The 15,324-nt window shown below is 36.5% G+C and overlaps 3 protein-coding genes across 3 annotated transcripts; all 3 read right to left on the bottom strand.

The window, feature by feature from the left end:
- Positions 1-4,187: 4,187 nt before the first annotated feature.
- LOC132849226 (claudin-3-like) lies at positions 4,188-5,208 on the bottom strand. Its single transcript, XM_060875487.1, has one exon. The coding sequence runs from the start codon at positions 5,196-5,198 to the stop codon at positions 4,572-4,574; it is 627 nt and encodes a 208-aa protein (XP_060731470.1). The 5' UTR covers positions 5,199-5,208; the 3' UTR covers positions 4,188-4,571.
- A 5,888-nt stretch (positions 5,209-11,096) lies between these two features.
- LOC132849213 (claudin-4-like) lies at positions 11,097-12,283 on the bottom strand. The gene has a single exon (XM_060875480.1). The coding sequence runs from the start codon at positions 12,225-12,227 to the stop codon at positions 11,571-11,573; it is 657 nt and encodes a 218-aa protein (XP_060731463.1). The 5' UTR covers positions 12,228-12,283; the 3' UTR covers positions 11,097-11,570.
- A 2,092-nt stretch (positions 12,284-14,375) lies between these two features.
- LOC132841063 (claudin-4-like) lies at positions 14,376-15,070 on the bottom strand. Its single transcript, XM_060863278.1, has one exon. It carries the CDS (start codon positions 15,068-15,070, stop codon positions 14,417-14,419), a length of 654 nt encoding a protein of 217 aa, XP_060719261.1. The 3' UTR covers positions 14,376-14,416.
- Between the last annotated feature and the right edge of the window lie 254 nt (positions 15,071-15,324).

Below are 15,324 nucleotides of genomic sequence, written 5' to 3'. Positions count from 1 at the left end.
TGTGACATATTTCTAGTGAATTACTGTATATATAAACCAGTTACAGATACACATGTACATTTTAAATAAAAAATATAACAATTATAAAGCAATGTTGAATGCAACCCTTCGCCTCAGACTGTCTTACAGTTAAGATAATATACGATTTCAGTTTCCTACATGAAAAATGTACAAAAATTTTAAAGTACGTAAATCCTCTATTGTTTATAGCATTTATTTAAAATGTTTCAAGGGGAAAAGACACTACACATGATGTCAAAAAAGAGACAATTTTCAAGGAACTAGTTCAAATGCACCGAACTGGACGACTTAACAAAGTCTCGTGTTTGACTCAGATCTATAGGATATGTAAAGGATAGATTTTGCACAACAAAAATTCTATTTCAATATCCATCTTAACCGAAGGCCTGCAGGTGATTACTATAGAGATGGTACAATATCCACTGTGTGTGAACCTGTTTGAACCAGAAGTGAATATTCTTTTCAAAAGACTCAGTGTTTCCATGTTGTGACATCACCCGTTTGAAGTCTCCAGCTGGTGTTAAACTGTACGTGAACCAGAGTCATTTTGTTGACGTCGATAATAAGTGCTGTGTTACATCATTCCACTCCTCACATGCAAAGAGCAGAATCCTGTCTGATCTGGATCTGAATCACTGTTTTCATGCTCTGTGCTCTTCTGGAGGACCAGATACCTGACTCCCTTCTGCCCTACTTCCAGTTTCGGTCACGTGAGTTGGGTTTCCTGGGAGGTCTGAAACTCTCCCCCTAAAACCAACAAGAAAGTCTCTGTGAGCTTTGTGAGTGTGAACCAGTTTAGAGACATCTGAGTCTGCATCAGACTGGATCTAGAAAAGTGGACCCAAATTTGTGGGAAGAAACAACAAAGAAAATAAAACAATAAAACAATAAAACAATAAATAAATAAATAAATAAATAAATAAATAAATAAGGTTTATCATTATTCTTTTATTCTTCCTTTCCTTAGATTTTACATTTGTTTGTTTAAAGATTGATTGATGAATGATTTTTAAATTATTAGGCAATTATATATTTAGCCTTTCTTTAGTTGGATTTTACATTATTATTTTATTTTCACATATTTATTTTATCTTTAGTTGAACATATTAAGCTGAAAACAATGGTGTCTAATAAGTAAGAAAGAAAGAAAGAAAGAAAGAAAGAAAGAAAGAAAGAAAGAAAGAAAGAAAGAAAGAAAGAAAGAAAGAAAGAATACAAACCCTAGGGTTAACCCTAACCCTAATCCTAACCCATTAAAAATAAAACATTATTTGAACATTGAGCCAGTATATGGCAAATATACAAATGTGTGTGTAATTTTAGTAATTTTTGGTTGTTTTCTATTAAACAAAGAATTACACAAAGAATTAAAAGGGGAATTTTCTCAAATGCATGCTGATCCTCCACAGCCAAATCTCTAAGGTTAAAAAAATGTTAAAATGGCTCCGTCTGGACTTTCATAAACACTACAAAATGAATTCAACACTGTGGATTTTAGTGTGGATAAATAAATAAATGTAAGGGAGGAAGAACATTCCATGTGTCTGGGGTTTCACCATATTCACTTTACGAATTGGACAAATATTCCCATTGCATGCCTCCCATTGTACAAGACACTCTCTCATTTTATAACCAACTGCATTCATTCATCAAGCTTGAGCTTGTTTATAAATTTGCTGGTTGTAGTTTAACCCTCTACCGCATGCTGTTTATCTGGATTAGGGGTTTTGTTCCTTTTCTTTTTTACTTTTAAGAAAAACTATCGACCCTTCGGCCGTTTTGTAGCAGGTTGGCTTCACTTCTTATAATAATATGTTTGGGTGAAAAAAACACATGTCATTTAAATCTCTTCATCTTTAAAACTCCCAAAAAACCTTCTGTAAATTCTAGTAACTCATAACCAATAAGTCGAGTTCTAATGATATTCTAAAGAAAGAATAAACGAAGATCCGAGAAGACAAACTGAAATTTCACTAGGATTTTTAGATAAGAGTCACGAAGCTGTCGCAATGGTTTTTAACAGGAAATAAGAACATTTCACACACCACTGGTTTTCAACAGGAAATAAGAACATCTTACACACCACTGCTGCCAGACTTATTAACAAACCCAAAAAGACCAGAAGTGTTACAGACGGCCTGAGAAGTGGACGAACACAATCATCCAGGTTGGTGTAAACAGTCCCCTGTGTGTAGATGTCATGTATTATGTGTCAGCTGAGATAAAGTTTATTTTTAAACACACTATAGCTGACTATGACTAATGTCATTCCCTGAAAGCACCGTGATGAGTAATTGGATCACTTTGTAACAGTTGTGTGACGCTCTTTGTTTAGGTGACATTGACCCTATATGAAGTCTAACAGCAGGAGGAGCTGATGGTAAAGTGACACCAAGCATTTAACACACAGTGCATCTGTTAGAAGGTGCGAGGCATCTGTTAGGACAACTTAACGCTGTAGTCATGTGACTCACTGTAGTCATGTGTATCAGTAAATACTGATACCAAACATATGCTGTGTTGTGGAGAAAAGTGGAGATAAATTACACCTTAAAGGCACAATCAGTATCCAGTGTAATATAAAGGGCAGTCGTGAAGGAGCTTAACGTTTAATTTAGCCATCTAAAATTATTCCTGAACAAAAAAACTGAATTAATTTCTTACAAATTTTTAAACAAATTACAAATGTTCTTTCTTTCTTTCTTTCTTTCTTTCTTTCTTTCTTTCTTTCTTTCTTTCTTTCTTTCTTTCTTGCTTCTAAGTAACTTTACATTGCATTGTTTTCGTCTATAGTTGACTGCTATGCTTTTCTATTTTTGTTTGTTTTTTTTGTTTTTGTTCTTTTACATATTTTTCTAGTTTGTTCACTAGTAGTACTAGTTTGTACTGATTTGTCTTTAGGTAACTGTATTTAATTGAAAATTGTGTTTAAAAAAATTGCTGTATAACTAGAAATGTTTTTCAATTTCTTTCTTTCTTTCTTTCTTTCTTTCTTTCTTTCTTTCTTTCTTTCTTTCTTTCTTTTAGTCATTTTTCTTGAACGTTTAAGTGTTTGTTTTTTTCACTTGATTCACCTTCAGGTGTCTCTATTTAGTTGAGATATGTTTTTCAAAAATAACCTCTACAAAATAATAGTAAATATTTATTTATTTATTTATTTGGTTGGTTGTTGTTTTTCTTTCTTTCTTTCTTTCTTTCTTTCTTTCTTTCTTTCTTTCTTTCTTTCTTGCTATAAGTAACTTTACATTGCATTGTTTTCGTCTATAGTTGACTGCTATGCTTTTCTATTTTTGTTTGTTTTTTTGTTTTTGTTCTTTTACATATTTTTCTAGTTTGTTCACTAGTAGTACTAGTTTGTACTGATTTGTCTTTAGGTAACTGTATTTAATTGAAAATTGTGTTTAAAAAAATTGCTGTATAACTAGAAATGTTTTTCAATTTCTTTCTTTTTTTCTTTCTTTCTTTCTTTCTTTCTTTCTTTCTTTCTTTCTTTCTTTCTTTCTTTCTTTCTTTCTTTCTTTCTTTTAGTCATTTTTCTTGAACGTTTAAGTGTTTGTTTGTTCACTTGATTCACCTTCATGTGTCTCTATTTAGTTGAGATATGTTTTTCAAGAATAACCTCTACAAAATAATAGTAAATATTTATTTATTTGTTTGTTTGTTTATTTATTTATTTATTTATTTATTTGGTTGGTTGTTGTTTTTTTCTTTCTTTCTTTCTTTCTTTCTTTCTTTCTTTCTTTCTTTCTTTTAGTCATTTTTCTTGAACGTTTAAGTGTTTGTTTATTTATTTATTTATTTGGTTGGTTGTTGTTTTTTTCTTTCTTTCTTTCTTTCTTTCTTTCTTTCTTGTCTAGATTTCATGGGTATGACGCCTGGTGAATGTGGAATTTTGTTGCCATGGTTTTAATTTCGACAGGTTTTCATCCTTCTGTCATTCTAGAGATACTGAAGTTTAAACACAAGGTGAATTATGCATGAAAAAAAGGAGTCTAACAAAATTGATATTTATTATATCAGTAAACTCATGACATTACAATAATATGTGATTTATACAACAGAAACTCTTAGTCTGTTTCATCAAAGAGCAAGAAATAAAAGTGCCACACATGAGAGAAACGTTCTCCTCTATTTCACTGCACACAATGAGCTCTTCACTTCGTACCTCCTGGCTAAATTCCCACACCGCTGCACCATAAGGTGCCTTTTATAAGGAAAACTACAATGTACAGAAGAATGTATAACTGTTTTTGTCTGCTTTTCATCTGAATGCTAAAGCGTTCATTAAAAATAAGAAGTCTGTTTAAATACTGAATGTTAAAATCCTTTAAATAAAAAACATAGTATACATAGTAAAGAAAGTATGTATTAGAACCAGTTTTATTCATCAGTATTCAACATTGAAATGCTTTTCTCCTCCAGTGCCATCATATTTTAACTTTTTTATTTTTATACACAATGAGCCCTTCTACTCATTGCTCAGCAAACAGATGTCAGTTTTCAGTCATCTCAACAACAGAACATGAAACAGTTTGTTTTATTTTCCCGACTCAGACATAGTCTCTTCGGTCATACCCACCGGTAGCTGCGGAACGGGCAGATGAATAATTCGTTCTGGATGGAGGGCAAGAGCAACATAGCAACGATCCACCCAATATCAGGAGAGCCGTAGCAGCCCAGCCGATGTAAAGCGAAGCCCCGAGCTCCCACCTCTGTGGGTTGGTCAGCAAAGGATTGTAGAAATCCCTGATGATGGTGTTAGCTGACCAGGAGACAGGAATCAACTGCATGAGGCCAGCTACAAGGAAGAGAACTCCAGCCACGATCATGACTTTGGCCTTAGATGATTCATCATCGATGCAGTTGGTGCACTTGGCCCCAGCGATGGACACCAGCATGGCTAGAATGACCAGCAGGATGGAGATGACAGTGAGGGCACGGGCTGCTTGGAGGTCTTGGGAAAGTGCCAGCGTGGAGTCATAGACTTTGCACTGCATCTGACCAGTGCTCTGTACCACACAGCTCATCCACAGACCATCCCAGTAAATCTGCGCCGTCACAATGTTGCTGCCGATGAAGGCCGTGACCCTCCACATGGGAAGAGCGCAGGAGACAATGGCCAGGAGCCATCCCAGGACACACAGCACAATCCCAATGAGCTCCAGGCCAGCAGACATGGTCGTGGATGCTCACTGTTCTGCACCTTGTGTTTGGCCAGAGCTGGATGACTGCAACTCCACACAGTGAAAGTAGTGCCCTGGAGTCGGTGATGTGGTTCATTTCCTAAACAAGTATCCTTTATATTCTAGATCAGGTAAAGGGGAGGAGTCATCCTGGGCTGTGACTTCACTGAGGGCTTGAACTCCCCCAGTGCTTCTGAATAAGAAAGTGACAATAAGATCCCATGGGTGTAAATCCAGTAGTTGTGACTGTATATGGATGTAAATTAGTATGTCATTTAGATATTTTCCATTTTGCTTTTCTAATGTTATCTGGACTGTGTGTGTGTGTGTGTGTGTGTGTGTGTGTGAACTTGGGTCATATAAAATTGTAATGAGATTAAACATAAAATTCCAATTCACATCAGAACGATCTTCATATTTGATCATCATCTGGTCAGCTGATGTTTTGTATCAGGGCTCGAAAAGTACTGAGTTTAGATATTGCAGAATACATTAACATATATACAGCTGATGCAGTCCATACCAACCAGAAACCTGGTGTCTTAGACTGTATACAGATCAGTATATTCTCTACATTAACTCTTTTTACCAGAAGCCATAAAATAGTATTGTTGTTGTGTCCATATTCAGAATTGAATTGAAGATTTTGTACTTCTGATTTTAGTCCTAGTCTACAGTACTAGGGGCAATATTTTCATAGAGTAAATATTGTTATTTACTTCAAATAAAATAATGATATCAAACCCGTTTCTGTTCTCTGAGATGCCCTGTGTTTGTTCATAAACATTTTAAATTCCTTGAGCTAATATTACACTAATATTCTGTGTAAGTTTATCCGAAAGCCAATAAAGTCCTGACTCGTATAAATCAGACACACAGCCATTAAACAGAACATCAGTGTACTGGGAAAAAGGTTAAATTACTTATGATTATCTTGAATATTCTAATCACACTCAATTCTTCTTAACATTCTTACAGACATTATAATGTTATACACTATCTGTTTTGGATCTGGCATTATTTTCTTTGTGGTTTTATTACCTCCCCAACAGAGTTTTTAGACTGATGGTATTTTTAGATCATGATCTAGTGAGCCAGCATCAGGATGTAATTACTGATAAAAACTTCTGGAAGTCATTCTGGATGAGTGTCTATTAAATGCCATACATGTAAAGTAATTACCAAATCTTAATGGCATCAATTCCACAAGGTGTTGAAAACATTCCTTTGAGCTTCTGGTTCATGTTGGTGTAAATGTAAGAGGTTATCGGTACATATTTGTCAGTACAGTACTGTACATATCGGTACATGTACTGTATTGACTTCAGGTCTGGTGACTGAGAAGAACACACTGAGCTCACTGCTGTGTTCATGGAAGCAGAACCAAGATCCGTTCTCAAACAGCAGCAACAACTTTTGTGTATTCATGCTTTCAAGCCTAAATTCTATCCCTGCCATCTACTATCATCTGTATGTGCTGAGTTCTTTAACAGCCTCAGATTCTTCATCTTGGATAAAACAATTGGAAACCATTATGGTTTTCTGCTGTTGTAGTTCATCTGCCTCAAGGGTCTACAGATTGTGTATCCTGAGTGCATTCAGAGTGAATATTTCAGTAAGAGCCACTCTGGATATTTTGTTCTGAAATGTCTTACAAAAGCTTTTCCACCCACAAAACTGATGCTCGCTGAAAGTGGTTTTATTTTTTTTCCTCTTTTGTGTAAACTCTAAAGGCTATTGTGCTTGAAATCTCAGGTACACCAACTAGTTTGCTAGCTGGTTTATTTATTATAAAACATTGGCATTTAATAATCAAATAAATGTGAAAAAAAATAACATTAATTATTGTTAACATGTTGACTTTTCTGGATAGTTTTAACAGATATTTATGAGTGTCTTGGTTACTGTTGCTTAGTTACAGAAACGCACTCAGCCATAACATTGACAGAAAAAATTCACCGTTACAACCAGTGCGTGGTAGAACTCCAAACCTCCCCACGTTCTCCACACCTGCCAAAAAAACAAGGTTTCAACACAGTCTGATAAAGAATCCTGAAATGATTCAGGGTTTGTTTGTTTTTTTTTTTGCATAAGCGACGTTCATTTATTTGGTATGTCAGTACGCATCGTCTTAACCAGCTAAGAGTCACAAACCTTGTAAATCTGTTACTTCTTGAAATCTATTCAATGCAGTCCATAAGTTTTGGCACCCTCGATGAAGATGAGGGTGGAAAATAGTAGCAAATGTGACAGTCAAAGTCTCTATAAAAAATCTGTAGAACAACAGATCCTCCAAGATGCTTAACAAAACTTATCACCCAACGATTGTATTAAATTTTACCCGTGTACAGTATAACTAAGACTTTTTTGGTCAGGCCTAATATTGACTATAGTATAGTTTAGATGTTTGATCATTTTGAAGGAAATGATCAAAATGATTATTATTATTATTATTATTATTATTATTATTATTATTATTATTAGAATAATAATAAGAAGAAGAAGAAGAAGAAGAAGAAGAAGAAGAAGAAGAATTTTTATTATTATTATTATTATTATTATTTATTTATTTATTTATTTAATGTTTATTTTTATTTTTTACACATTTTACACATGGTCATAAAGTAATGGATATTTTATTAGGCACACAGAGTTAAAACTAAATTTGTCGACTTATTTTTTTCTTATGACTGTTACAAAATTAGCACATTTGCCAGAGAAGAGTTTTGTTCATTCTTGTCCCATTTCAGAATAAGATGTTACATACTGCAATATGGTTGCAAGAAAGTGGTCCTTCCTTCACATAAACTTCACCAAGTGTCAGTGGACTACTGGTCTGGATTTACGTGTTGTAGTGGGATAAAACCAAAACTTTTGGCTTCTGAACACCAGCAACATGATGAAGAACATTCACACTCACTGTACAGTATGGTGTTGATGATGTTTTGGGGGTCTTTTGTTTCTGGTGGTTCCGAGACCCTTGTGAAGATGATGTTTAAGGGTCTATTAGGACATCTTAATGATCCCAAAACAACACAGAAATGAGATCCTAACATATATCAGTATGTTACAATGGCCATTTCAGTCTCCTTGATGACTGAACACAAAGGATCTTCTAATATCTGGATGGACCAGATAGTCCAGGGTGGCTTTAAAAGTGTCCCGTACCTTGTTATAGGAAAAGGCTCAGGACAATCATTAACTCAATGAAAGGTTTCAGTGAATGTTAATTGTAAGGCTGTAAACAATGACTTGAAAATGAATGAAAAAATCATTCATTTGGAAAACAATTCACACAATGGGCTCTTCTCTCTTTTGTTGTGGTCAAGGAAGTGCATCCGCTCCTTAAATGCAAAAAGAAGCAAAAAGAGAGAATGTGGAGCTTCTTCCTGCAGGCCATGTAGGAAAACACCCAGAGAGCTTGGAAATGTATTGACTTTTATTGGCTTCCCATTTTCTTTTATTTTCTTTTATTTCCGTATTATTCTATTTTATTTGATCATATTCTACTTTTAATTTCTATTTTGATTTTTTTTTTCACCGTATTTCAGACAGTTCTTGCAAAAACTTTTGCACGTCTTATTGTTTATGTGACAAATAAAATTTGGACATAGATTTTTGTGCTTAAAAAGAAATACAGTGTTTATACTCATCCCCAAAGACTCATTGTAAGTGTTGCTTTATGAAAGGTGCAAATGATTTGAGAAGGGATCCTACCGTATCTGTGCCTTGGGGTTGTATGTTGTGTATCTGTGCATAGATTTCATTTCCAACATTATGATGTCATCATTGGCTCGGACACGGACGAAAAACAGTCACCGTAGCTGGGATAAAAACGTCAGATCGGATCAGAGATGAAGGTTCTTGAAAGCATTTTTTATTCATGAGAAATTCAAGCGATATCTGTGGAAACTGTAAAACATGACAGATAAGACTTTAGGAGTTTAACGACTCATTTCTTCATGATTGTAGAGTAATAGTAGAAAGAAATTGTATTTGCATTCAAAGTTCAACAGTAAATGCAAAAGCGATATAAGTTCAAATAATATTAATGTTAATATTTATAAATACTCCTTAATTTTTTTCCTTAAAAATATTGCATTTAAAATGACTTAATACTCAAATGATTGTTTATTACAAAAGTAATTATTAAGGATTATCAATTTCCTTGCATTTGGCCCAAGACCCTTTTTTTTAAATAAACCATTCACATTGTTAATTATAACTATTTATAGTATACTTTTATTTTTTTATCTGTATATTTATGTTAAATGGATATCTATGTACAGATTACAGTCAGAATGCCAGAATATTGACTCTCTTCATGAAAATCTGAATGTAAGATGATTATATATAATATGAATAGATTATGAATAACACTCTTGGCTCTTGTGGTGAAACAAACCTTTCATCAATGTCTGAACAGCCGAGTCACCGTCTATCTTCAAACAATGGATGAAGACCATCCATTTTTGTGAAATACCTGAACTTGTTTTTCTTGAACATTTCCTTGTACATTTCCTCCCAACTGAGTTTCTAGACTGAGTTAGTGTCTGTAGTCTGATCTAGCACACTGGTATCAGACTTCAGAGCACGTTTATATATCGCTCTGGATATTGCCGTAAATGTAAAATATATGTGAGAACTTTATAGTATGTTTTTATAATTTTATGTACTTCACGTCTTTTTCTATTCACACGGTTGGTTTTCAGTACAAATCTACAGACTATAAAATGAGCATGTTTTTAAAACACCTCCTGGGAATAGATTTGAAGTTTTTCACTGAAGTTTTTGTCTCATCAGACCAAAAGTAGATGGGTCCTAATGATTGTTCTTAATGTTCGGTGGTACAATGTGTTGGTTTTTTGTGCAACAGGTCAATGTTTTGAAGATAAATCCATCTGAAGGAAAATTCTGAAAACCTGATCCGTCAGCTTAACACAGTGTGGTTTGGAAACCTGATTCATTTGGAGCGTTTGTCTCACTCCTCATGCTGCTATATGATCAAAGTGTTCATTGAGTTGTCTCATTAAACTACACCGAAAACAAACGTCTAAGGGGGAAAATCCCCTCAAATAATTCATTAACTTTCAACAATCTAATATCAAAAAAGAATTAAGTGTAAATGTAAGAAATTTTCCTATAGGACCATAAGCTAATAAGCTGAAGCTGATTATTTGCTTTTGCCACATTAATACACTCCATAGAGGTCCAGACCATGTACATTTTCTTCACAATGTCTTCTGATCTTTCCACCTTTAGTGTCAGCGTTTGCTTTGGGAGTCTGTAATGACCTCATGGCCTCTCTGTGTTTGTAGATCTTGCAGGTGTTTGATCCTCATTTCAGCAACCTTGAGGCTTTAACTACAGGGAGGGGCATTAGATATGGCCCAGAGACTCAAATAATGTGTTTTTCTGACATTCCACAGGATCCAAACCCCCACCTGACCTCTGCCTTGCTACACTGAAACGACTTCATTGTAGTGTGGACAGTTGGATTGAGGCCCTAACAAAGACAAGTTTCTTGTAGAGAAAGCTAATAGACCTTAGAGAGGCGAGGAGATAACGAAAGGGCTGAAGCTCTAAATCAGCACCTTATTGTGAGGACATTTTTTTAGGCTTTTTGCCCAAACTGTGTTCCACTACAACACTGTATAATAATAGAGAATAGATAATAAATAACTTTTTGTAAAAAAAACATTTTGAAATGATCTTGGACATTAGCATATTGGACTAATAACATAAAGGGGTTTCAGTTAGCAGGATAACCTAGTTATTAGAAGTTATTTTAGAATTAAATTAAATTAGTCTGTGTGTGTGAATCAATTTGTATTAATACATAATATATAGAATGAATAATTGGTAAATACTTTTTTTAATAAAAAAGAGTCATCATGTCGGTTTAGTTTATTATACTATGATACAGAACTTATTAAACATAAGCATTATACAGTATATATAATTTGCAACCACCACAATGCACAAGTTTTTGGCATGTTGTTTTATTTTTCTTTTTTTTTCTTTTTTTTTTTCTTTAAAAAAATCTTTTGAAGAAAAAGTTGATTTTCTTAACAAAAAAAAAAAATCTCTTACTTGTAAGAAAACTTTAAAGAAAGCAAACGATACAGTTACGATAGCAAACGTGCCGCACGGTTAATATGCAGAACATAGCATACACAAAAACATAACAGCTTCGTTCAAAGCAAGTAACGGAGATGTTCCGTCAGTCATGAAGGAAACCCTACTGCATTTCTTAATTTGACACACAGAGACATTTTTGCTCCTTTGCATCAGAGAGTTAACAGTCTTTCATCTCCATAGTCAAAGTCAGACTTGAATCCTTCTTTCTTCATCTCTCTCATTAGCTCAAACATAATCTTTTCTGTCATAGGTACTGGGTGGTACAGATCGTGTGGTGGAGTAGACCATCCTGTTCCCTGTACTGTACCTACTCTCTTGCTTTGGTGGGCAGCTGCAGCACAGAATCGCTCCCCCCGTCAGCAGCAAAGCGGCAGCCGCCCATCCTAGGTAGAGAGACGCTCCAATCTCTCGTTTCTGTGCCTCCACTATCGTCGGGTTGTAGAAATCCATGATGATCGTGTGGGCCGACCAGGACACCGGGATCAACTCCATGACAGCAGCACAGATGAACGTCACACCAGCGCCGATTATCACCTTGGCCTTTGTGCGCTCATCCTCGATGCAGTTGGTGCATTTAGCCCCTGCGACAGAGATCAAGACTCCCAACACTCCCAGCATGATGGCGATCACACACAGAGCTCGAGCTGCTTGTAGGTCTTGGGGCAGTGCCAGCATGGAGTCATAGACTTTACACTGCATCTGACCTGTGCTTTGTACTACACAGTCCATCCAGATACCCTGCCAGATTATCTGTGCCGTCACAATGTTAGAGCCGATGAAGGCGGTCACCCTCCACATTGGCAAAGCGCAGGACACGATGCCAACAATCCAGCCCAGAGCAGCCAATGTGACGCCCAATATCTCTAACCCCAAAGCTGCCATTGCTTTCTTCTTCACTCTTCCAGAGAAATGACTTCCAGAGAAATGAATACACAGGGCTGAGATACTGAAGGAGGATCTCAGCAATGACCCAATACTTTATATAAACTGAAAAAGGTGGAGTCTTGGGTAGATCAGGTCCTACAGTGATTGGTCAGACATTTTGAAATACTGTTTTTTCTTGTTTGCTAGTATAACCTTGCCATAGAGACTTTTTTTAATGATTGAACCATTCCACCCAAAGTGAGCACTGAATTGATAAACATGGCCTAGGGGTAGCTGGTTAAAGGATAACTGCTAGGTTACATTTAAACCCAGAAAACAAAAAAGTGTCAGGAAATAAAGTATGACCTGAGAGGAAAATTCATGAACAGATGCATGTTGACCTTCTGTCAAAGAATCTTTAAATTGTAGGCAGTGGTGATCAAAGCCATGTAAAACTGCCATATAAAGGTATTTGCTTGGCAGTCGTTGACACTTAACTCTAACAGGAACTCCCTGAATGATTTATTTCCTTGAAAGAACAGTCAATCACTTCCGTTAACATTTAAGCAAACAAAAAAAATGACAGAAATAATTCCTGAGTGAAACTGGCAAGCTAATAGTGCTAGTATCATTTGTCCTCTTATTTATTCAGGGGAAATAAATAAGAGGACAAATGTTTTCCACAACAGTGTGATTTTCAGTGGCATAGTTTAACTCTTAGTTGTTGGAGTTGATGGGTATTTTTAGTTTACAGCACAAAAAGGTCTTAGTGAAGGATGTTGCCGTGATGTACGTGTTGTTTGCACGTGCTTCTATTCTTAGCTTGACTGACTATGTACCCACATAAGTTTCAGAAGCCTGGCACAAACCCAGCGTGCAAAAAAAATTAGTTTACTGTTTAATACCCAATCAATGCAGTACACACTGAACCAACTCCTGTGATTAGAAGAACTTTCTCTTAAAGAGAATTCAGCTGCAAATCCATGATGATCCTTTGAGTGTCTTGTTAACTTTTAATGGTAACACTTCAAAGCTAGCAAACTTCATGCTAACTAAACTAAGCCTGGAATGTTTATACTAAGCTGTGCGTTTGTAAAGTATTATATACAAACAGGAAGATCACAAAACATTTACTATGGATTATGCAATGTGAGTTAAAAAAGGAGCAAGAGCTCTATTATATTGTGTTTTCTGTTTGCTACAAAACACAAAATTGCTAATGTCACTCTTCAAAACATTATCAGTAACTCTTTTGGGCTTTATTACATTTCTGTGCATTCCTTAAAGTCTTTTCCATGTAGTTGTTTTCATAGTAGACCAAAATTTTTACTTATAACTCTATAACTGGACTATTTTCCTGGCCAAATCATTGGCTAAAATTTCCTTTTTTTTTTTGATAAAACAAAGGAATGTCAGTGTACAGAGAGACTCCACAGGCTTAGCCCCAACTAAGCAAAAATGAAGGTGCTTTCATCTCATGGTGGCTAGTTTCAGTTACACTCCCCTGAATTACAGAATTGAGCAGTGGACACAAAGAAGCAGAAGAAGGTCTCAGAACAACGGCTGCATTGTACTTAGTCACGTCTACACCGACACAGGGAGGTCATTTCCAATGAGTAGCAGCCCCTGAAGAGCTGCTTAGATTTCAAATGATATAGAGCACTTTGGGCTAAGAATTTCTTATTTCAGCTCATCCAGCTTACCTTTGCAAAGTCTCGGGTTTCTGGGAATGTTCATCCATTTAGAAGTAGAAGTGGAAAAGTGAAATGTCGCACGAAACCTTATTGTGCTGACTGACTTGAGATAAGAACTTTATTACCATCAGAATATGTTTCATTACTAAGCCTTGCAGTGTACATTGGCCATAACCACGTAAACGCAGAGGGCCTGAAATTTAACGTAATAAAAATAAATTGCAAGATATTTAGACATGTTGGATCATTTTTAGTCAACATTGTTCAGTTGGAAAGACATCTTATTGTGTCTCAAAGTCTGGCTGTAACACGAAGTTTATTATACAGTAAAAGGTCTACAGTATTTCAAATCAACAGGTGAAAGAACAAATCATTAGCCTACTGTTGTTGGCTGAATTAAGTGAATGCCATAGTTCAATCATATAGCAGCCAATCTCTCTGGGGTTTGTCCTGGTAAGTTAAATTCAGGTTTTATTTTCACTAGACAAACGCTCGTTTACCAACCTACACCACTCAAACATAGTCCCTTCTGCAATATCCATTTGAAGCCACTGATTTCACCGATGTGTAGTGTGCTCTTTGAGACGCAGGATCCTTGGGTGCTCTGGAAGTACACGAACAGGAAAGTATGGCTCCCCCTAGGATGAGCAGGCAGCAGGCACCCCAGCCGAAATACAATGAGTTCCCGAACTCCCTCTTTTGCGTGTCTTGCAGCAGTGGGTCATGGAAGTCCAGGACAATGGTATAGGCTGACCAGCACACAGCCACAAGCAATAAGAGCCCGGTGCTGCAGAACGCCACACCAGCACCCAGCATGATGCGAGGCTTGCTGGACACATCCGATGTACAGTTGGTGCATTTGGCACCTGCTACGGCCAGAGTCATTCCCACAACACCAAAGAAGACAGCGATGACAACCAGAGCTCGTGCTGCCTGCAGGTCATTGGGCAACGCTAACATGGAATCGTAGATCTGGCAATGCATCTGGCCTGTGCTTTGTACCACACAGCTCATCCACAGGCCCTCCCACACCACCTGTGTGATCACGATGTTCTGACCAACGTACGCCGCCACGCGCCACATGGGCAGGCAGCAGGCCACCATTGCGCCCAACCAGCCAGCCACAGACAGAATCATGCCCAGGATTTCCAGGCCAGCTGAAGCCATCGTCTCTCTGGAGCTCTGCAAACTGAGGTCCTCTGTGTCCAAACGCGATATTAGATCTCTCCAGCTCCCGACACTAGCCGGAGCTGAGAAGGGAGGGAACGAGAGGCAGAGAAACAGATTCTACCTTCTTTATACTTATAGTTCGAAGGTGGAGTCAGACCATGATGGCATCATATCTGCACTGGTATAAGAGCATGGATTTGGGGATTCACTACTTTGTGATGGGGCGAAATTATCCAAGTCACATGGAATTC

This window comes from Tachysurus vachellii, chromosome 1, assembly GCF_030014155.1.
Source record: "Tachysurus vachellii isolate PV-2020 chromosome 1, HZAU_Pvac_v1, whole genome shotgun sequence".
NCBI lineage: Eukaryota > Metazoa > Chordata > Actinopteri > Siluriformes > Bagridae > Tachysurus > Tachysurus vachellii.
The sequence above is the reverse complement of the archived record's forward strand: the minus strand, read 5'-3'. Positions and strand labels throughout refer to the sequence as shown.

Bases quoted from the DNA above. Each gene is read 5' to 3' on its own strand.
- LOC132849213 (XM_060875480.1), bottom strand. From the start codon at position 12,227: ATGGCAGCTTTGGGGTTAGAGATATTGGGCGTCACATTGGCTGCTCTG.
- LOC132849226 (XM_060875487.1), bottom strand. From the start codon at position 5,198: ATGTCTGCTGGCCTGGAGCTCATTGGGATTGTGCTGTGTGTCCTGGGA.
- LOC132841063 (XM_060863278.1), bottom strand. From the start codon at position 15,070: ATGGCTTCAGCTGGCCTGGAAATCCTGGGCATGATTCTGTCTGTGGCT.